This window comes from Pseudorca crassidens, chromosome 1 (assembly GCF_039906515.1).
Source record: "Pseudorca crassidens isolate mPseCra1 chromosome 1, mPseCra1.hap1, whole genome shotgun sequence".
NCBI classification, from domain to species: Eukaryota; Metazoa; Chordata; class Mammalia; order Artiodactyla; family Delphinidae; genus Pseudorca; species Pseudorca crassidens.
This window is the reverse complement of record NC_090296.1, coordinates 112,635,279-112,659,665: the sequence shown is the minus strand read 5'-3', so window position 1 is coordinate 112,659,665 and position 24,387 is coordinate 112,635,279. Positions and strand designations below refer to the sequence as shown.

At 39.9% G+C, this 24,387-nt stretch overlaps 1 protein-coding gene across 1 annotated transcript in view; it reads right to left on the bottom strand.

Moving 5' to 3' along the window:
- TRIP4 (thyroid hormone receptor interactor 4) overlaps positions 1-24,387 on the bottom strand; it is a 68,361-nt gene that overhangs the window by 12,040 nt on the left and 31,934 nt on the right. Inside the window, exons 9-12 of the mRNA XM_067750217.1 lie at positions 23,538-23,725; positions 19,939-20,063; positions 18,618-18,709; positions 1,099-1,201 (exon numbers count right to left, since the gene is read on the bottom strand). Of these exons, the coding sequence (XP_067606318.1) occupies positions 1,099-1,201; positions 18,618-18,709; positions 19,939-20,063; positions 23,538-23,725 (508 nt within the window). The remainder of the gene's footprint in view (positions 1-1,098; positions 1,202-18,617; positions 18,710-19,938; positions 20,064-23,537; positions 23,726-24,387) is intronic.

Here is a 24,387-nt window from a genome sequence, read left to right as displayed (position 1 = left end):
GTTAAGAATCTTCCCGCCAATGCAGGGGACACAGGTTCAATCCCTGGTCCGGGAAGATCTCATATGCCGCGGAGCAACTAAACCCATGTGCCACAGCTACTGAGCCTGCGCTCTAGAGCCCGCGAGCCACGACTACTGAAGCCCACGCGCCTAGAGCCCATGCTCTACAACAGGAGAAGCCACCGCAATGAGAAGCTTGTGCACCGTAACAAAAAGTAGCCACCGCTGGCTACAACTAGAGAAAGCCCGCGCACAGCAATGAAGACCCAGCACAGCGCAAAATAAATAAATTTATTTTTTAAAAAAATGGGAAGTTAGGCAAAGAGGACACCACTATATGTTTCTTGAGATTCCTTGGAAATAAAAGAGGCTGCTGTAGCACTAGACAGAGGAAGAGGAGTTGGGAGTTGAAGAAGAGCTGGAAGTTGAAAGAATCAAGTCACAAGCACTCCTAAGAAGTGAATATGCAGAGGGTACTATAATCACAAACACATAAGAGCAAACATTACAGAAAAGAAAACCATCAGGAGATTTCAAAAAGAGGATGAAAAGCAAGAGGGCTAGAGCAGAGCTCTAGGAAGCAGTAATCAAGGGAATAGTGGGAAGTGGTACCTCCAAAATAGACATTCAAAAATAGACACTTAAAAAGTTAAGTCTTATTCTCAGATTGAATACTGAGGAACAATGGATAAATGACAATGTTGCCACTGGCACTGGCTTAATACTTCCTTTAATAAGAACAGTACAGTGGGGCAAACGGACTCTTGGCTGACAAATAGGATTTTAAAGGTAATGGGGTCCTAAATGGAAGTTTAGAGTGATTCACTCATATACCAATAATTGTGGATCGAGGTATATTTTGGAAAGGCTATACTGTAGTTAACATTAAAGTTATTGATAAATAGAATTTTTTTATTGAAGTATAGTTGATTAACAATGTTGTGTTAGTTTCAGGTATATGATAAGTAGAATTTTACTAATCCTCCAAATATTTGAGATGACATAGAACAGGATAAAAAGAGAAAAAAATTTTTAAGTTAAACAAGTGAGATTCAAGACAAAAAGAAAAAAATTAGACCATCAAAGCTTGTGACTTACAGATTTTTGGACTTCCTTTAATAGGAAACTTCACAATCATTTCCTGGGGATTTGTGCAGATGAAAACAAATGGAGAATCAGATTCTTGACTCATGTCTGGATACTGTGAAATATAAAAATAAAAAGTTCAGGCTAGTTGGAACAAATTTTGAATTTCAAAGAGATCAAAGGATGTCCCAGAATCCACCTCAACATTCTGATAATAGTACTCTCCATTACACAGTCAGGTAAAGAGGATTATGCTCAGTAAGCAAGAACAAACCTTCAACTTTCCCCAGGCTTTAGCACAGTATTCTTATACAGTCTTTTGCCCACCATCTGTGACTTCCTATAATGGAAGCAACTTCTTCAAAAAAGATGCCTGACATCTTCCCAGAGAATCAAAACTGGCTAGTCTTTCAATATAAGTGACTGTGAGTTGGGAGATTCAGAGGTCTCCTTCAGGAACATCAGGCACCCCCAGGTTCAGCTCAAGTGAAACAGTGGAAGATTTAAGAAAAATAGAACATTTGCGGAAATTCTGCCAGAAACAATCAACAGAGCCCTCCTCTCACTAAAGGGAAGGAAGATGATTCATTCTGAAAGGCATGAACATGCCGAAGTTGTTTTGCTGGATGCATTCCAGACTCACTTAGGGTGAAAAGGTAATGGTAGAGCAATTCTGAAAATAATTTAGAAGCCTCCTTTGGATCGCATATCACAAAACAAATCTGTGTGAATACTTAGGACTTTTACTCCTTCTGCAAAGACAGACACAGAACGTAGAGTAAGACTATCTGGCCACACAATCACAACTTAAGGAACAACTGGGGTTGGCAGTAAGTGCTCTCTAGCAATGCCCAACTGACCAGGTACTTCATTATTTCCTATCTTGGGATGTCCTGTGTTTAGCATGTTGGATAAATACGACTCAAAAGCTGACTATGGCTGTGGGTCAGACTTCATCATCGGAGGAGCCTTTCTCCTAGTAATTAAAAAGTATGAAATTATTTTCCACTCTTATTCACCTGCTAAGATGTGTCCTCTAAGATATAAAAGGCTTTAAAGTAAAAATGGACGCTTCAGTAAAATAAATCAGAAAATTCAAATGTCTCTGTAACTAGTGGAAGCATAAACAGGCAACTTCTTTACTGACTACTCTGTCCCAATGCTGTGAAGAAACAGAAGGGATTTACAGTGGCTTTTAGTCCTGCCCACATACCATGGGTTTCTGTGTGGGACAGGTGTGGCATGTACTTTGACAAAACATAGCTTAATATCAAGTATCAGCCACATTTATATTCACAGGCACTCACAATTATATTCACATGAACATTCAAAATGCTCATGGTAGAAAATAAAGACTAAAGATGGAAGGAGAAACTTTCTTCTTTCCTTATCCTTTGGATCTTTAGAATGCAAAGAAAAGCAGGGTCAGCTGTTACTGTTGAGGTGCTTTGGGACAAATAAAACCTAATTCTCCAGGGGCCAGAGCAGCAACAGTCACCATTCACATCACTTCAATTTTCCTGCTCTCTCTTCTCTGTGTCTTAGAGAGTGTCAAGGCAGAGGACAAACCTGCCAGGACTTCACAGCTCCGCTTTTCCAAAACTACAAGCCATTTCACTCCTCTTTCTTCCACATCAATAAATGTTCTCTCTCTACTGGATCAATCCCATTAACAAACATACTTTCTATAATGTCTGCCATAAAACAAAAACTCCCCAGATCCCACATTCTCCTCCAGCTGCTGCTCCATTTCTCAGATTCCTTTCAAAACAAAATTCATTAAAAGATTATCTATACACTCTGCCTCAAATTTGTCTCCTTCTATTTGTTCTTGAATTCACTATAGAGAGGCTTTCACTCCCATCACTCCACCAAAACTGTTCTTGTAAAGGTTATCGTTCACTTCCATGCTGCCAAATCAAACGATCAATTCTCAGTTCTCATCTTAATTGATTTATGTAGAACTTGACAGAAATCTTCTCTCCCTCCTTCTTGAACACATTCCTCACTTTGCTTCCAGGATACAATTCTCCTTCTGGTGTTGCTTCTTCACTGACTGCTCCTCATTTCCCCATCGTTTAAATGCTGGAGTACTTCAAGAGTCAAACCTCAGACCTCATCTCTCTCTACATTCACAACCTTGGCTATTTCCTTCAGTCTCAAAGTTAAAAATTAAGGTCCTGTATTTGTAACTAGGAGAGGTGATGGATGTTAACTAAACTTATTGTAGTAATCATTTTGCAATATATAGATCATATATCAAATCTTCATGTTGTACAACCTTAAACTAATACAATGTTATACGCAATTATTTCACAATAAAACAGGAAAAAAATACGGTTCTGTAAATATAAATCAATACCACAATGAGATACCACTTTACTCTCACTAGAATGACTTATTATAAAACAAAACGAAAATAAAAAACAGGAAAAATAACAAGCATGGGTAAGGATGTGAAGAAACTGGAACCCTCATGCATTGCTGGTGTGAACGTAAAACGGTGCAGTTGCTGTGAAAAACAGTTCGGTGGTTCTTTTAAAAGTTAACCGTAGAATGACCATATGATCCAGCAATTCTACTTCTAGGTATATACTCAAAGGAACTGAAAATAGGGATTCAGATATTTGTACACCAATGTTCACTGCAGCATTATTCACAATAGCCAGTGGTTTCCACAATCCAAATGTCTAATGATAGATAAATGGATAAACAAAATATGGCATATACATACAATGGAATATTATTAAGCCTTAAAAAGGAATGAAATTCTGATACATGCTACAACATGAATGAACCTAGAAAAATTATGCTAAGTGAAATAAACCATACACAAAAGGACAAATATTATATGAGTCTACTTATGTGAGATGCTTAGAATAGACAAATTCGGAAATTCCCTGGTGGTCCAGTGGTTAGGACTTGGTGCTTTCACTGCCAGGGCTGGTGTTCAATCCCTGGTCAGGGAACTAAGATCTCACAAGCAAAAAAAGATAAATTCATACAGAAAGAAAGTATAATAGAGGTTACTAGGGGCTGGGGGAAGGAGGAAAGAGGAGTTAATATTCACTGGGTACAAAGTTTCTGTTTGAGATGATGAAAACTTCTGGAGATGGACGGTTGCACAACACTGTGAATGTACTTAATAGTTGCACAACACCGTGAATGTACTTAATACCCCTGAATTGTGCAGTTAAAAATAGTTTAAACGGTAAGTTTATGTTATGTATATTTACCACAATAAAAATAAAATAAAATAAAAAATCAAGGTCCTGGATTTCCTTTCCAAACCTGCCCCTCTCTTATTCATACCCCTTTAAAATAAATAGCTATTCCATCTTTCTAGTTGTTCAGGCCAAAAACCCCACAACCAACCCGCTGGGAAATCCTGTTAACTCTACCTTCGAAAGATACCCAATAACTCACCACTTCTAAAGACCTCCTTTGCTACTTCCCTGGTTCAGGCCATCACAATGTCTCCCTGGATTACCACAATAACTTCCTAATTGGTTTCTCTGTTTCTGCCCTTTAACCTCCCTCTTGCCTATTCTCAACACAGCAGGCTGAGCTATTTTTAAAAAATATATCAGATCATGTCACTCCCCTGTTTGAAACTCTCCAATGGCTTTTCATCAGTCAGAATAAAAGACTAAGTCCTCACTATGACCTACAGGTCCCTAGACAATCTGGCCCCCATTTCCTCTCTGACGCCTTCTCCTACTACTCTCCCCACTTTCCACTCCAGCCACACAGGCTTCCTTGTTCCTGCCTCTGGATGTTTGTACTTGCTTACCTCTCTTCCTGGGATGCTTTCCCTGCTAGGTATATACATGGTTTCCTCTCTCTTTCTTCAGGACTTTGTTTATATGTCAACTTTGTAGTGGGTCTTCTGGCACTCTTAACCCCCATCTCCTACCTTATTTTTTTTTCTACAGCACTTACCATCATCTGATACTATGTAATTCACTTACTTAAAATTTTAAATCTGAATTTTCCTTACTAGGATAAAAGCTCCACAAAGGGAGGGATCTTTTGTCTGTTTTGTTTACTTCTCAGCACCTAGAATCATGCCTGGCACACAGTAGGCAATCAATAAATATTTGTTGGATGAAAGAACAAAAAAATTTACCAACTTGTGCTTTTAAGTTATCTTAACCATTCTAAATATGCACATGCTGGGAACTGGACACACTTAGGACTAAACTCTAGATAAAAGCAGGTGCTACTCTGTAACCTGTTATCCCTCAAGCTAAATTAGAACTTTTGTGTCTTGGCAAATGGCCAGTAAGGCCCTATGTTTAATGAAAACTACCCTGACATATATTAACAGAGTAAGAAAATGTCAAATAATGGGGAAAATGATGGATAAATGAAATTATAGAACAAGAGGTTCCTTGGACCCATTCATGCCTTACAATAAAGATAAAAACTAAAATCAACTTTCCCAGCTGAATCTAAATCCAAGTTTCATGTGAATATTCCTTTTCCCAAGGTCTATCACTAAATTTCACGGGGCTTACAAGAAACAGAGCTGAAGTGCAAAGAAGCCTACAGGAATAAAGAAAAGTAAGAAAAAAAAAGAAAAAAAGAAAAGAAAAGTAAGGCCTATGTGTTGGGAGAAGGGATTCTTTTTCACAGTAAAATGCATTAAAGCAAAGTCAGCTTGGCAGAGCCTCAGTACCTGCAAAAAAGTATAATCTCTGCAACTGGGTCTTAGACATGACAGACCACATTAAACACCAACAAGACTTACAAGAAAGGGATTTTTGGTTTGAAAGTCAAAAGACTAAAATGCAGCTGACTCAAAGAAAGAGTAAATTAAGAAAAAGGAGGTTCATATTTGTGAAGAACGTGAATAAACTCTCGATGTCATATCCAATTTAGAGAGGATGCTAGACTAAGGGTCACGGAGATGGCACAATAGATAGGATAGGGAATGTGGGTTATAAGCCCAAGCAACTGAAAGCAACCATTTACATTCAGTAACAGACTCCTCAGGACGCTGCTGTTCTTGTCTTCAATAACATGACTCCTATCACCTGGTTTCCAGCCTGATGATTGCGGGAGGTGGGCCTACTCTTCTTTCATGCCTCATAAGTTTCATAGCTGTCTAACACAACAGATAATTAACTACTAAACAGCCATTTTCTTCTCCAATCCAGAGGGAAATTGTTCACCAGTCAACTAGAAAACATTTTTCTTGCCATTTTCATAAGAGAAAAAAAAAGTTTAGTGGTTTTTGGCAACCACCACTGACTCAGAGCCAAGTGAGCATTTTCACCAACTCCACCAGCCTCCATTTAATCCTCGTACTGAAATGATCAGAAAGTCCCAAATGATGTCACTCTTCCCAAAAAATCCTCAGATGACCTATATGTAAATCTTACACCTGTCTCCAGAGGACTAACAGCTAAAGCAAACATTTAAGAAGAAACTCATTGACAAAGAACATATATTTGCTGTAGGTTTTCTTGGTCTGAACTTTGAGGAACTAGACAGGACATGAAATCAGGCTCTGAAATCTAGTTAGCTGAAAACCAACTCCAAGAAGATTGAGGCGATAATACTCAGAAAGAGAGAAGGAAATGAGTCTGATAAAAAGGCCACAAGCACAACAGATCCAAAGAAGCATATCCTGAAAACAACTGTGTTCTCTGATAAATAGTTCTCATTAAAAAAAAAATAGTTCTCATTTTCCTTCAAAGCAATTCAAGGTGTTCACAGGATAACTAATACCTTGGCCCCACTATACTGGAGGATAAGAGTTTTTTCACATCAGAGTTAACATATTGATCATGATACTTTGATGAGATGACTACTGCATATTTGACTGGAGTTGGATAAAGATCATGCCAACTGGCCCCAAGTGGGATAGCTGAACTCATGTACCAGTACCCAGTGCAAATCATCTGCCTAGTAGCAAACATAGAGTGTTCCAGCTAAATGCTACAGAGACCATCCATATTTGCTCCAGGTAAGAGGAATAAGGGATAAGCAAGATGCAGCTTTTGGGTCTTCCAGACACTTGTGGAAGATGATCTGGTTGAAGCCACACAGCATTGGTATCTTGGTCCCAGTGTGACTTTCTGTGCTCTTGGGAATGCTATCTATACTGAAACCTCCATACACAAAAGAACCCAAGAACTTATATTTTCTCTAAAATTAACCTCATAGATTTTCTGCCCTGATTCTTCAAGACCTAAATGGGAATCACCCATTCATGACAATTATTTTTGTGTTTTTTTGTTGTTGTTTTTTCATGACAAATTTTTTGGTCTTAATTTGCATATAGCAGGCTTTCACTCCAACTTAAACTAGTGAGAACCAAAAGAAAATTGCTCTTAATTAAAGATACTACATTGTAAGGTCCTTAACCATTCAAATCTACCCCAATATCTCAGAATGCTAAGACTCCTCTTGTGTTAAGGGCTCTGCCAATTTTAGATTTTTATCTCCCAATGGCTCATCTGACTCAACTGAGAACAACTACTGAGGGAGAGCTCAGCTAATTCTTTGACATGAGTTAACATATCAAGGTAAGATCATTATCAAGTAATATAGTGTTATTAACAGCAACAATACCTCTTTATCAAGTAACATGTCTTTTAGAACAAAACAGATTAAAATATTTTAAAAAGTCCAACTGAAAAATCATAGAAAAACTGATTTTTGTATGGCGATCACATACTACAGAACACCTCTCCTTTACTGCTACAATACAGGCTTCCTTTGCCACACAGCTCCTTTATTTTAAAAAGTCATTTTCCTTAAAAGAAAATTCTCTTCTTATGTATACCCCATCTAGACTAATGGTACTACCATTTACCCCCTCACCGCAGCCAGAAACCAGTCTATCTTAGACTTCTTTCTCTCTCCCTTCACATCCAATCAAATCACCAAGTCCTACAGACTTTATCTCCTAAACATTTCAAACATCTGTTCCTTTCTTTCCAACTCAACTGCCAGAGCATTGTTGCTGGCCTCCATCATGCCTCCACCTGGACAATCATGATAATTTCCTAACTCATCTACTTGTTTTCAGGCTTGCCTCATCCAGTCCATCTTTCCTGCTGCTGCCAGAACAATCTTTCTAAAATGTACATCTTATTATCTTATTACATCACTTACATGGTTGCCTTCAGAATACAAGTCAAATTATTTCACATAGCATTTAAGGCTTTTCATATATCAACCAGTGCCTGCCCCTCAATTTATTGTCACTACCGTTAAGTGAACACCTACTATGTGCCAAGCTATATGCTAGGACACTGGAGACAACAAGGTGAGCTGACATAGATGGTGACCTAAAGGAACTACATGTGAACATATAATTACCCAAAAAAAAAAAAAAAAGGTTAAAAATGTAAATAGAAATATGAACACAGTAGCCCAGTGAAGGAAGTAATTAATCCTGTCAGGGAGGAAATGGGTTGAGGTCAGAGAAGACTCTACAGGAGACAGGGACACCTGAGCTCTTTCAAAGAATGAATAGAATTCTCGTGGGGGGACAAAAGCATGGAGACATAGGAAGGTATATTGAGGAAGATATAAATTCTGCTTTCTTCAGGGATTGCCTTTTTTTTTGAAGGTTTCTTCACTCTCCCCACCCTGCTTCCAGCCAAGCTGAATTAGAAATGAGATCCCTTCCTTTATGCATTCCTTTGGTCATATGATAATTATCACGGTTGGGTTTTCTTGTCTCAGTCTCTTCTAGAAGACTTAAAAAGTTCAAGAGGGGATGGAATATCTTGTTAAAACTCCAGATCCTTAATCTTTAGCACAGTGCCTGGCACATGACAGATGGTCAATAAATACTTGCTGAATGTGTGATTATATAATATTCCGAGTAATAACGTCTTAAATTAGGAGATAATTTGCCCCCTGGTTCATAAAGTACACTGAATAACAAACTAAGAAGCCGTTCAACAGATTGCAAAAAGATAGCAAGGTTGTAACGCTACAGCAGATTCCTTCTAGATCAAGCAGACTGCTTTCTCTCTAAGCCTGGGTTTACTTATAGGTAAAATGAAGGTGTCACATTAAGTGACTGAATCTACCTACATAAAACCTTGCATCTGTCCCCACCCCTCTTGTCTCATTCCACTGGCATTTCCTAGAACAGATTTTAAAAATATATCCAACCTGGATGACAAGTGTCTCCTCACTAGACTTCTTTTTTTTTTTTTTTTTTGCGGTATGTGGGCCTCTCACTGTTGTGGCCTCTCCCGTTGCGGAGCACAGGCTCCAGACGCGTAGGCTCAGCGGCCATGGCTCATGGGCCCAGCCGCTCCGCGGCATGTGGGATCTTCCCGGTCCGGGGCACCGAACCCGTGTCCCTTGCATCGGCAGGCGGACTCTCAACCACTGCGCCACCAGGGAAGCCCCTCACTAGACTTCTTACCTTCAGTCTCTTCACCGCAATCCATCTTCCACATTGCTGCCAGATTCATTTTCTGGCTCCGATGGCCTTCAAAACACCCCTCCCGGATCCCACAACGGACTAGAGAAAAAAGTCTTAACTCTGTAGCTTATCACTCAAAGCTATCTACCATCTGACCACAACATACCTTTCCATTCAACAAAGTGGTTTGCTATTATTCTCCATACAGGCCCATGACTTTCCACCTCACATTACTCCCTCTCCCTTAGAATATGCTTTCTTACCATGGAAGTAGGAAGACTTGAACAGCAACCCCAATTCTACCATTTACTGACTGACAGTACACAAGTTATCTTAACTCTGAGTCTTAAGTTCTCTCATCTCTAAAAGAGGAGTAAAGATACCTTGCTTGGTATCAAGTTGCTGTGAGGATTAGAAAATAACATACGTAATAGGTCTGGCACATAATAACTGATCAAAAAATGATAGATTTTATCATTAAGACGCTTCAAGGCTAATTCAAAAGCCACATTCCTAAGATGTTCAACATTGCTAATTGTTAGAGAAATGCAAATCACACCTACAATGAACTACCACCTCACACCAGTCAGAATGGCCATCATTAAAAGTCTACAGATAACAAATGCTGGAGAGGGTATGGAGAAAAAGGAACCCTCCTACACTGTTGGTGGGAATTTAAGTTGATGCAGCCACTATTCAAAACGGTATGAGGTTCCTCAGAAAACTAAAAACAGAATTACCATATGATTCAGCAATCCCACTCCTGGGCACATACCTGGACAAAACCATAATTTAAAAAGATACATGCACTCCTATGTTCACAGCAGCACTATTTACGATAGCCAAGACGTGGAAACAACCTAAATGTCCATTGACAGATGAGTGGATAAAGAAGATGTGGTACATACATACAATGGAATACTACTCAGCCATAAAAAAGAGCAAAATAATGCCATTTGCAGCAACATGGATGCAACTAGAGATTATCATACTAAGTGAAGTAAGTCAGAAAGAGAAAGACAAATACCATATGATATCACTTTTATGTGGACTCTAAAATATGGCACAAGTGAACCTATCTACAAAACAGAAATAGACTCACAGACATAGAGAAGAGACTTGTGGTTGCCAAGGGGGAGGTTGGGTGGGGGAGGGATGGACTGGGAGTTTGGTGTTAGTAGATGCAAACTATTACATATATTGGGTTGGCCCAAAAGTTCGTTCGGGTTGTCCCCTAACATCGTACGAAAAACCAGAATGAACTTTTTGGACAACCCAATAGAATGGATAAACAACAAGGTCCTACTGTATAACACAGGGAACTATATTCAATATCCTGGGATAAACCATAATGGAAAAGAATATAAAAAAGAACGGGGCTTCCCTGGTGGTGCACTGGTTGAGAGTCTGCCTGCCGATGCAGGGGACACGGGTTCGTGCCCCGGTCCGGGACGATCCCGCATGCCGCGGAGTGGCTGGGCCCGTGAGCCATGGCCGCTGAGCCTGCGCGTCCGGAGCCTGTGCTCCGCAACAGGAGAGGCCACAACAGTGAGAGGCCTGCGTACCGCAAAAAAAAAAAAAAAAAAGAATGGATATATGTGTATAACCGAGTCACTCTGCTATACAACCAAAATTAACACAACATTGTAAATCAACTATACTTCAATAAAAAAATAAATTTTAAAAAATATATAGGGACTTCCCTGATGGTGCAGTGGATAAGAATCTGCCTGCCAATGCAGAGGACACGGGTTCAAGCCCTGGTCCAGGAAGATCCCACATGCTGAGGAGCAACTAAGCCTGTGTGCCACAACTACTGAGCCTGCACTCTAGAGACCGCAAGCTACAACTACTGAGCCTGAGTGCCACCACTACTGAAGCCCACACACCTAGAGCCCGTGCTCCACAACAAGAGAAGCCACCACAATGAGAAGCCAGCTCACTGCAACTAGAGAAAGCCCATGCGCAGCAAGGAAGACCCATCGCAGCCAAAAATAAATAAACAAATAAATTAAAAAATATATATATATATAAACGGCTAGTAAATATTTGAAGAGATAAATGTCACCAATGATCAGGAAAATTAAATGAAAATAACAAAATATGTTTTCACCTACTTTATTAGCAGAAATTAAATTGATTATTATTATTAATTTTTTTGGGGGGGGCTGTGTTGGGTCTTTGTTGCTGCATGCGGGCTAAGCAGCGAGTGGGGGCTACTCTTCGTTGCAGTGACTGGGCTTCTCACTGGGTGGCTTCTCTTGTTGCAGAGCACAGGCTCTAGGCGCGTGGGCTTCAGTAGTTGTGGCACTCAGGCTCAGTAGTTGTGGTTCGCGGGCTCTAGAGCGCAGGTTCAGTAGTTGTGGTGCACGGGCTTAGTTGCTCCGCGGCATGTGGGATCTTCCCAGAGCAGGGCTAGAACCTCTGCCCCCTGCATTGGCAGGTGGATTCTTAACCACTGCGCCACCAGGGAAGCCCTAAATTGATTATTAATAACCAGTTTTGGTCAGGGTATTGGTATAGGAAAGATTCACACCATCAGTGGAATTTTAAATTAGATCCCTCTTTAAGAATTGTAACTTACCAGTTTGTATCAAAGTTTAAATGTATGTATCTTAGACCCTTAAGTTCTACTTTTCAGAATCTATCCTGAAGAAATACTGAGTCCCCATAGGGAAAACAACAAAAAAAGGCACATTCCGAAGTCTTCCTCCCACCTGGAAGCAACCTTTCCCTCCTTTAAATTCCTCAGAGGCAGTCCTTACTTCTCTTAAGACAGTTATCTTTGCTTTTTATTTTGTATTTGGTTGTTTACAAATTTGGTTGTATACATATCTTATCTACCTAGTGGTCTTTCAAACATTCTGAGGACAGAACCCATGGCTGATTCACCTTTTTGTTTCTCTTAGTGTCTAAAACAATGTCTGATTTATGGTAGGCACTCAAGTATTTATTGATCTATAAATAATTAAGAAAATCTTAAGAGTTATATGTTCATTTTCAGATGTAAAGCTAAACATTAAAGAATTTACATAAATACACAAGAGTGTTAATATTTCCTTTTTCTCTTCAGGATAAGAAACAGAAAGCATGGGACTTCCCTGGTGGAGCAGTGGTTAAGAATCCGCCTGTCGGGCTTCCCTGGTGGCGCAGTGGTTAAGAGTCTGCCTGCCGATGCAGGGGACACGGGTTCGTGCCCCGGTCCGGGAAGATCCCACATGCCGTGGAGCGGCTGGGCCCGTGAGCCATGGCCGCTGAGCCTGCGCGTCCGGAGCCTGTGCTCCGCAACGGGAGAGGCCACAACAGTGAGAGGCCCGCGTACCGAAAAAAAAGAATCCACCTGCCAATGCAGGGGACACAGGTTCGAGCCCTGCTCCTGGAAGATCCCACATGCTGCAGAGCAACTAAGCCCATGCGCCACAACTACTGAGCCTGTGCTCTAGAGCCCACGAACCACAACTATTGAGCCTGTGTGCCACAGCTACTGAAGCCCATGCGCCTAGAGCCTGTGCTCTGCAACAAGAGAAGCCACCAGAATGAGAAGCCTGCGCACCGCAACGAAGAGTAGCCCCCGCTCGCCGCAACTAGAGAAAGCCCGCAGGCAGCGACAAAGACCCAACGCAGCCAAATAAATAAATAAATATATTTTTAAAAAAATTGAAAAAAAGAAACAGAAAGCATAATGCTTCCTGGATTATTTAAAAATGAGCATGGGGCTTCCTTGGTGGCGCAGTGGTTGAAAGTCCGCCTGCCGATGCAGGGGATACGGGTTCGTGCCCCGATCCGGGAAGATCCCACATGCCGCAAAGCGGCTAGGCCCATGAGCCATGGCCACTGAGCCTGCGCGTCCAGAGCCTGTGCTCCGCAACGGGAGAGGCCACAACAGTGAGAGGCCCGCGTACCGAAAAAAAAAGGTGAGCATGGCAGTCCTCAACTCATCAAGTGGGCACTTGATACCCAGGTTGCAAACAACTCTAAAGACAGTCTGTTCTGACCTAGAAACTCAAGTAAATATTCTAGTCTTCATGAGAATTCTGAAAATACATTCCCTGTCTCCGTCAAGTGAGCTGTGATGTTAAAGAACTGCTTAGAGTTGGGCTAGCTGTTGCAGACACACAGTTCCCCCCTTTGTTGGGTCTCAGATGCAGCCCTCACAATTTCTTAGGAATCATACATTTTAGGTCTATGAATTGGCAGGTTTTCTTAGTAAAACAGAGAGGATATTTTCACATAATTTAAAAGAGAATTTGGGGACTCTGCATTTTTCAATGCCAATGCCTGGTTTGAATACTGTCTATTATTTCCTTCATTCTCTAATTTCTCATCTCTCAGACTTACGGACAATCCTTTGGTGATAGAAGCCGATGATTTCCACACATGAAGTGATATATGCGATCTTCCTGAAGATCTGTATCGCACGGATACTCATATAAAAAGGAACAAGTAATACTCTCTTCCGCACTGGAAGACAGTAATTCTTTTGCTGATGTCAATTTGTAGGCACCCTGCAGTAGAACTGCCTCAGTGTAATTCCTTAAATACAGGATCTTGGCTATTACAAAAGCCATATGATCAAATGGACTAAAAGGTCGGTAAGCTGGCAGGAGAAGAATGGATTTAGTACAAAAGAAGTAGAATAATCAATGACCTCAGAGATTTCTGACAAATCAGATTTTCTATTGAAGGCAGAGATATAAATAGCACAAACACAATACAGACACATAGAAACAAAAGCCACCAACTCAACTTTCTGTTTGACAACTTGTTAGGTCTAGAGAACTGTTCAAACCACAGCTGCTAATGGTTATGGATTTGGCAATCAAAATGTCTTTGTTAAAAAAAAGGTTTTAACTGCCTTACTATTGAGGTTACAAACCACAGCCTTGATGCATTGTTGCAGTCAACATCCTCCCTGCTGTTTTCGAGAGCTTACATCTGCTGCTGGCAGATAAAACCCTGGCAAGGCATGGGCTTCTTCCAGGGGAGTACAGGAGAAGTTTTAACTAGATGGCTCTCATCTACCTTTCTTTCCTGAGTTGACCCTACAGCCTTTGCTGTATCATTCCTATCTTGTTTAGGTAGATCCCCTGCCATTACTCAGGAGGACTGATGGTCTAGCAGGATTTTTTTCTGGCACACATCGGCCATGCCAGCCATACTACTTTTAGAAGACAAAAGGAAGATGAGTTCTTAGCTCAGGGGAAAGCACTTTAAGCACATATTTTTAAAGCCACTTATAGAGTGGTGCACTTGATTTTAAACATCCACTAATAAAACCTTTTCTGTTTTTTTTTTTTTTTAAGGAACTAAATGATCACACTATGCCAAAAATAGTGAGGGCTTAGTATATTTTAACTTATCAAAGAAAAGCCAAGAATGAAAGGTCAGGAAGTAAATTACTGAGTTTCTTTGGGGAAGGAAAAAGTTAGGAACAAGATGGAGAATTAAAACATGGTTCCAAGTCACACAGGAGATTAGTTTCAGTTGAAATAAAAATTACTAGATCTACACTGATTTTCAAAGAAAATATGGGACTTCCCTGGTAGTCCAGAGGTTAGGACTCTGCACTTCCACTTCAGGAGGCACGGGTTCGATCCCTGGTCGGGGAACTAAGACCCTAGAGGCCCCGCGGTGCAGCCAAAAAAGTAAAAAAAAAAAAAAAAAAGGAAAATGCAGTTCAGCTGGGTGATGAGGAATGAGTGTGAAGATGCAGAAAGACGTAAGTCAGGAAACTGTTTTCTGGATCATTCTCCCTCAGTGAACCGACCTATGAGGACAAAAAAACCCAAACATACTTAGGCTAGCACTTGCTAACTATATATATACCACAAGATACCAGTATGCAAATATGTTGGTGGGGGCTGTTGTGGTCAGAAAGGTATGAGAACACTGCATATTACATTCACCAGATAAATCAGAGAATTGTATCAGAGTCAAAATGCACACCAGCACATTCAGGGCTCTGAGAAATTCTGCAGTAAACAAACAAATTTGTTTAATCCAAATAAATTTTCCAAATGTGTGTGTCAACAGAAACCCCTCACCCCCCTGTTTTTCCAGAAAACACCTATGCCATGGAATAGTTTGGGAAATGCTAGTCTAGGGGTATTACCCCTAAACTCTCAACTCATTCTTGAAGAAACGAGAATAACACTGGTAAAACAGACTAAGCAATCACGATTCTTACATCACAGAACCCTAGCTCAAACAGAGACAGGTAGATTACCAAAGGTGCTCGAGACATTTTCCAAAAGACAGCCAAATACCAAAGCTACGACCTTTAAAAGTGGTAAGATCCTCACTCAATAAATAATCCCCAAATAGGGCTAATATCAATTGTGAATACATTCATGTGCTACTCTCAAACACAGAAAAGAAAGAATGGGGAAAAGCCACAGAAAAGCTGACCATAGGGAAAATGGATATGGGCTCCTGTTTGATGAAACCTCATGGCTTTTGGCATTTTAGGATATTCTAATGTCATACACATCAGGGAAATTCATAAAGAGTTGCCAGGACCTCCAGCTGGGAACATATGGGAGGATTCCTACACTTCTATGTGCTGCCCTCAGCATCCTCAGGACAAAAGACAGAATATAAGCTCAGGTAGGAGTATCATGCTGACTTGAAAGAGAGGTACCCTTGAGAAACCAAAAAGATTTGTTTTGTTAATTATATTTCTAATTCCCATAAGCCTTGTGGTACTCTATAGATTAGGATTACAGCCCCCTACCCTTCTCAACACAAATTTGTGGCAGAAAGAAGATTGGTTAACTGCCTAGAAATTGAATTCATTTGACCTTGTATCAAGTGGTGGTCTGCTTGATCAACAAATGAGAAAGTAAGGGAAGGCCCCTGGCCAAAACACCACCCACACTGCCAGATGCTCCTGGGTTCTCTTTTAGAATGCAAATATCCTCATAAGAAAATATAACACATCAGGTGATACTAAGCTCTTCATGAGTCTCTAAAACTGTAAAGCCTACACCAATGTAAGGAATTTTTACAATTATTACTTCTAGAATGAAAAAAAGGGAGGAGAGGAAAGAAGACATTGAAAAAAATCAGCAAAAGGTCCATAGATAGATAGAACAGGCACAAGTGGTGTGGAAAACAAAGGGCCTCCATGTATTTACAGTTTTGCCTAGGTCTAGATCAGGTACTAAGAAGGGAACAAAAGGGTCGGAGTCAAAATTCACACTTTGTTATACAGTAGAGACTAACACACCATTGTAAAGCAATTATACTCCAATAAAGATGTTAAAAAAACACACAAAATTCACACCAAAACGCAAGCACTGTACTCATATACATAATCAGAAAAGGGCTGAGGAGGCAATCCACAAGCAAATGAAAGACAGAAAACTAGAGGGACTTCCCTGGTGGTCCAGTGGTTAAGACTGTGCTTGCAGCGCAGATCCCTGGTCGGGGAACTAAGATCATGCATGCCGCACGGCGTGGCATTAAAAAAAAAAAAAATACAGACAGAAAACTAGAGGGATAATAATTACTGGCTAAAACCTGTGAGGAACGAACAGAGGGAGTGAGATGGATGGGAACAGTATTTTGTTTTGTTTTGTTTTTTTAAAGCAGACACTGGGACTTCCCTGGTGGCGCAGTGGTTAAAAATCTGCCTGCAGGGCTTCCCTGGTGGCGCAGTGGTTGAGAATGCAGGGGACATGGGCTCAAGCCCCGGTCTGGGAGGATCATTCCGCGGAGCAACTAGGCCTGTGAGCCACAACTACTGAGCCTGCGCAGCTGGAGGCTGTGCTCCGCAACAAGAGAGGCCGCGACAGTGAGAGGCCCGTGCACCGCGATGAAGAGTGGCCCCCGCTTGCCACAACTAGAGAAAGCCCTCGCACAGAAACGAAGACCCAACACAGCAAAAATAAATAGATTAACTAATAAACTCCGACCCCCAACAGCTAAAAAAAAAAAAGAATCCACCTGCCAATGCAGGGGACACGGGTTCAAACCCTGGTCCGGGAAGATCCGGGAAGATCCCACATGCAGCGGAGCAACTAAGCCCGTGCGCCACAACTACTGAGCCTGTGCTCTAGAGCCCGCGAGCCACAACTACTGAGCCCGTGTGCCACAACTACTGAAGCCCGCGTGTCTAGAGCCCGTGCTAAGCAACAAGAGAAGACACTGCAACGAGAGGCCTGTGCACCGCAATGAAGAGTAGGCCCCGTTCACTGCAACTAGAGAAAGCCTGCGTGCAGCAACGAAGACCTAATGCAGCCAAAAATAAATAAATAAATAAATAAATTAATACACCTATATAAAAAAAAGCAGACACTAATAGCAGTAATGAAAGGCACAGAAGAGTCTGCAAAGCAAAGAATTTACTGAGAAAATTATGCTGAAGAATATGTTCTTAAGCACAGTGATGGAACCGCTATTGTGTAAAGTAACTGTTCAAAAAACAGGAAAACCATACTGTTAGGTAAGACTTTTTAGGCTTTAAGGATGGAGTTTCCCACTTTGGATTCCTGCTAGACTAAACATAAGGCTCTAAATTTCAAGAATTTTCCAATTAAGCTAAAGTCCTTCAGCTCCCTCTGCTGTTCAAAAATGTACTCTAGTTACGTCAGTTCAATCTTCAGTAATCAAAATAAATAAAAATACATACATACAATAGGTACACACATACACACACACACACCCAAAGCTGGCACAGTCCAGGCAATCAGAGTTCAAATATACTTGTCTTTCATGAATTCCCTGGTCTGGACCAAACGTTCCAGAGTACGTAATAACAAATTCTACCATTCCCACTACCTAACTGAAATAATTCAAGGAATGATGAAGGATTTCTTTGCCAAGAGCCGAAGTTTTATTAAGGGATGAGGACTCTACACTATTAGCTGGATTGTGGCAATAGCTTTTTAGGCAGAAATGTATATGTACCAGTCCTCCACACACTAGGAACCAAAGCATCACTAAATTTTTTCCATTTCTCCCATTGTCTTTTCTCTCCCCAATATTCCCTCCTTAGAAGATTCTCCAAACATGTCTAAATTCAGTTTCTAGCTCCTTACTATCTACAGGATACTCTGAGTTGAAGGATCTACAGGTCAGCTACTGTGGCAAACAAAGCATCTGTCCCAGAGAAATACTCTTTACTCACCTGATTCTTAAATTGCTTCTGGGACAAGCAGTCAGTTAGGTCCACACAGCCCAGAAGACAACCTGATGGATAGTCATTGGGAAATTGCACATCTAAATTGAGAATAACAGAAGGATTACATAAATTTCTTCTTTGTGACCCTGGAACTCACAAATCTGTCTTCAATTCTGAACAAATCACTTTCTCTATTATCTATTTATGGACATAAGGAAAACAATGAGGCTTTTTACTTGGCACAACTGTTTGTATTTTAGCAAAACATTTAGTGAGTAGCTGGCTTAGTCCACTATCCACATCCTAAACTATAGGAAAATAAGCCTCATACCATTGAAGTTCAAGGACCCCACAACTTCACTCGAAACAAATCAATTCCACTATACCCAACTGGATCAGACTAGAATTTGGTGGTGACAGGTTCTGGAAACAAGCTTGAGGTGTCAAGAGAAAAACATAAAAATGCAGTTAAGAAACATAAGAATGTCAAAACATGAATTTAAAAGAACCCAGGGACTTCTCTGGCAGTCCAGTGGTTAAGACTCTGCACTTCCACTGCAGAGGACGTGGGCTCGATCCCTGGTCAGGGAACTAAGATCCTGAATGCTGCAGGTGCACACACCCCCAAATAATAATAATAATAATAATAATATAAATAAATAAATAAAAGAACCCAGTCATACCAGTCAAAAGAGAAATGCATTTTTAAGGAAACATATACTTTTAATTCCTAAAGCTTGGTTTCTTAACTTTTAAAGGTGGTTCTGTAATTATCCTCTCATTTTACCTTCAAAACTACTGTATGGGCTGAATAAGAGGAAGGAAGCCAAGACATCCAAGGGTCAGAAGTGTTTTTTAGGATCCAAACTGAGTGTTTGGCGTGACTGTCAAAACTCACTGCTTAAGTCAACCAACTTTGATCTGTCCAAATCCAATAGCATATGTCTATTTGAGTCACTCCCAATAATAAAAAGTCTTATTTGCGGTTGTTCTTCCCAATCTAAAGATCCCAGAATTTATAGTAGTTATTTTACTCTCATAATAAAAAAAATGTAGAAAATTAAGACTAATTAAGAAAATTAGTTGGTTGATTTCTGGTGTTGGGAATGGATATTTTTATTTGTACTGTTTGGTGAATTAATGTTTTGAACAGCTGTCCATGATTTGCTACTAAACAAACAAACAAACAAACACAAAGTTTAAAGTCCCTTTCAGCCAAAAAAAAAAAAACCACAAAAAAGCCACAGGAAGAAGGAGGTGAAAGAAGAACATCAATGACTTCTCTCCACAAAGTAAGACTGAAATTAGAAGAATATATGGCCGTTACCTTTCCCACGAAGGAGAAGATATGTAGTCTGGAGTTCTGAAACTTCTTGAGGAGAGGGTCTTTTGGCTGTGGCTGCTATCCAAAGTCGTCCTCTATGTGGGGTGTACCAGCTTCTGCCCTCCACCCTTAAACAAATACAAATTTAGTAGAAAGAATCTAAATTTTAGTGTCTTGGAAGATCTCATAACGTACAGCAAATTATCCAGTTGAACCAAGAGATCTATAGATGATACCTCACCAAGAAGGGTATTTTTCGTAAAAAACATTTTTCCTACAATACCTTTCACTTGTGTATAAACCCTGTTCTCTAGTTTTCCCTATCATCAGAACAAAGGCAATTCATCTCTCTCAGTTCCTATTTTTTACTTGATCTCTGTAACTCAGAAATGAAGCTTTCACTAGCCTTGGGACTTCTACAATCCAAATCTTCTATTTTCAAGGCATCCAAGTTGTCCCACAAAAATGAAAATCCTTGCCTTTGAGTCATGAAAGATTTTGTTCATTGTTCTCCAACCTGACAGAAAAATCCTCACCCACACATAACTCCCCAAGAATAGTACCTTCATAATTACTATTTAATAGAATTTAAGTAAATAAAAATGCTTATCGTCTTTACTCTAAATTGCAACCACATTCATTTATATTTTCTAAGTATTTTATAAAGGGTTATGTTCTTTGCAGATAATTAAACAACCCATTAGCTAGTTTGAAAGAATCTTTAAGTAGAATAACAAAATGCAATCAAGAGAATGTATTACTGCCTACTTTCCAAGGATTACAAAAAGATGTTTCTCCTTTAGTTCCTACAAAATAAAATAAAGTAGCTTGATAATATAACCCTATTATACTTGCCTTATAATGGGAAACGGAATTTCTCATACCCTTAGTTTTCCAATATAGATGAATTGGAAGAGCACCAGGCACACAGTGGGTACTCAATAAATGAGGAATGAATCAATATATTTCTCCCTCTACACCAAATGATCCACAGGGTTACTGGGAAAACGTTCTCACAAATGTGGCAGAACCACCCACTTTCTTTCTGTGGGATTAGTGATTGTGGGCTGGATGCTGTTCATCCTGTTCTTTCCAGTGAGAAAATCTGGATAACAGAGATCCAAAACAGGACGAGAAAAATGTAAACATTCTGATTCCCTCTGCAGAAAGCAAGCTGTTTAGTTTTCTACTTTGGAAAAGGAAGACACCTCAACTGCAGAGAACTGAAAGAGAAGAATAGACATCTGAGGGCCCAGGTGCCCTGGAGCAGAAGCAGATTCACATATACTTGTTGTAATGCCACTACATACATGGATTATGAAACACTTTGGAGCCAAAGAAAGAAAGCCTGACCTTGAAGAGGGGAGAAAAATGATAACACACCTTCACGAAGGAGGCAAATCTCAACTAACCATGGAAACCAACAAAGTAGAAATGATTGTTCCTAAATTCTGATAATAAATTTTCTTTCAGGAAATAGAGAAATGACTGAGGCTTACAGAGTAAGGGTGGAAAAAGCACTCTGAAAACCTGAACTCTAGTTCTATCTCTGCCACTAACTAGCTTTGTAATTCATAGCAAGCTCCTTTACCTTTGCCTGCTTAGGTGTTCAAGATTGTAATAATACTGGTCTGATCTACTTCAATACAGCTACTGCTTTGAAAACTGTAAAATTCTATTTAAATATAAATACATAAGGCATTATTATTGTTATGAGTTAGGACACTCCCAGGGATATAAAATTCTAAGAGATAAAATAAGAAGGAAAAAAGAGGTATCTGCATCCTCACATTCATTGCAGCATTATTTACAACAGTCAAAACATGGAGACCATGTAAATGTCCATCAATGAATGGATGGATAAAGAAAATGGATGAAGATTATTCAGCCATAAAAGAAAATGAAATCTTGCCATTTGCAGCAATATGGATCAACCTTGAAGTATTATGCTAAGTGAAATAAGTCAGAGAAAGATAAATACTTTATGATCTTACATGTGCAATCTGAAAAAAACAAACTCATAAATATGGAGAATAGACTGGATGAAGGTAGTCAAAAGATACAAACTTCTAATTATAAGATAAATCCTGGGGATGTAATGTACAGCACGGTGACTACAGTTAACAATACTGTATTGTACAGTTGAAAGTTGCTAAGAGAATAGATCTTAAAGGTTCTCATCACAAGAAACAAAAAATTTGTAACTATGTAAGGTGATGGATGTTTTGTTTTGTTTTGTTTGTTTGTTTTGCGGTACGCGGGCCTCGCACTGTTGTGGCCTCTCCCGTTGCGGAGCAACAGGCTCCGGACGCGCGGGCTCAGCGGCCATGGCTCACGGGCCCAGCCGCTCCGCGGCACGTGGGATCTTCCCGGACCGGGGCACGAACCCGTGTCCCCTGCATCGGCAGGTGGACTCTCAACCACTGCACCACCAGGGAAGCCCAAGGTGATGGATGTTAACCAAATTTATTGTGGTGATCATTTTGCAATATATACATATATATGTAATCATTATGTTGTACACCCTGACGATGTTATATATCAATTATATCTCAATAAAACTGAGAAAACAAGGGAAAACGAACATGTAATGGTAAGTGAAAGAAGAAAAACATAAACGTAAATATATATTATGACCTCATTATGTAACAATTTTCACAGGAAAAAGAATATAAATAAATACTCCAAAATGCTAACGGTAGCTGTTTCTAGGTGGTGGAATTATAGATGATCTTTCTTTTTCTAGCTGCTTTTCTGTATTTATCAATTTTCTATTTACATTTATAAAAGCAAAGGAAAGAACTATTTTTTAAAAGTTGCATTGAGAAGAAACATGAAACCATGGAATAGTAAGCTATTACCATCACTAACACGTACCACGACTTAACTTTATAATACCTCTACTTATCCCTCACTACTTCCCCCACTTTTTGCAGAAAAGGAATTTGTGGTAAGATAGCTTCTCAATATGGTTACTCAGATTAAAAGACAGATGTATAGATAGAAAAACAAAATCAGTTAGGCTGGTGTCTTCAAAAAACTAATAAATAGGCATAAAAACTTTGAATTTCCAATAGGATCAAACCATTAAGGTTGCTGAGTGATATATTATTGTACAAAGGCAAAGCCAAGAGAAGTTTTCTCAATAGACTTCCTTCCAAAGATGAAAAAACTTATGTTCTATTCTTTATTATGACTAGGATCCTTAGTCCTTCTAACCTCAGTTTTTTTAAAGCTATTCAGTAAAGAACAAGTCCATAACATGAATACATTGCTTAAAGTTCTATGTGCTGCAGAGTATTATAAATCATCGCTAGATTACTTTCATGGTAAGGTGTTACCTGCTATATTGGGTTGAGTAGCATCCGTCCCAAACTTATGTCCTCCCAGATGAATTCCAGTCCAAGTTTATGTAAAATCTTCGAAGATTCATTTCTGTCCTTACTATTTTTTTTTATTTAATTTTTTATTTTTTGGCTGCACCGCATGGCATGCGGGATCTTAGTTCCCTGGTCAGGGATCGAACCCACACCCCCTGCAATGGAAGTATGGAGTCTTAACCACTGGACCACCAGGGAAGTCCGCCTCATTTCTGCCCTTACCTTTTAATCCCTCTGACAAGTAGAGAAGCCCAAGGCTGATGCATAGAGAGGCACCAGCCACCATCAAAGCCTTCCTGAAATTCTTGGTCCTGGATTCGAAACTGATGCCGACATGAACTGAACTCTAGTCCTGATCCTGCTGAATGGAAAGCCTTCTTCTGTGAGGCTGCACCCGTCTGATCTATCCACTATACAGGAAAGAAACCAAACATATAATTTTGTCTGACAAGGGAAAAATCTGGGGTAGGTACACAAAATGAGATGAATTCTAATATTAATGAATCGTACTGGAAACATTCTCTTAGAAAAATGTATCCCATCTTTGTCTGAAACAGGGTCAAAAAACGTACAGAAGGTATAAATTCAGTAGGAGTCCCAGGTATGATAACATGGTCCCGTCTTAAAGGATAGTTAGATAATGTTGAATTCTCCACACACAGCTTCCTAATTCCAGCAACAGTACAACCATCAGACCAAATAATTGGTCTGTAATTATTTCCACTTTAAAATGATTAATGATCCATATTGGACAATTTCCCAATATAATTCTATCAGCCAAATGAAGGTTCAACATTTTGGTCCATACATTCTTCATGTGCTTAAGGGACAGGGTCACATACTGTTACCATGATAAAGCCAAACAGATGCTTTCGGGGGGCAGCAGTTCTGACTATTGGATGCATGAAGTGTTCTCTTATCCTGAAATGAACAACTTGTCCCCCAAAAGACAGGATGAAGCACTACTGAAACAAGGCTCCCATCATGTAAAGAGAACACAAAATTACAGGGTACAGATAATTACAGGAGACTAAAGAGTCTTGGCAGTAGTTCAGTCAGAGAATGACAAAGG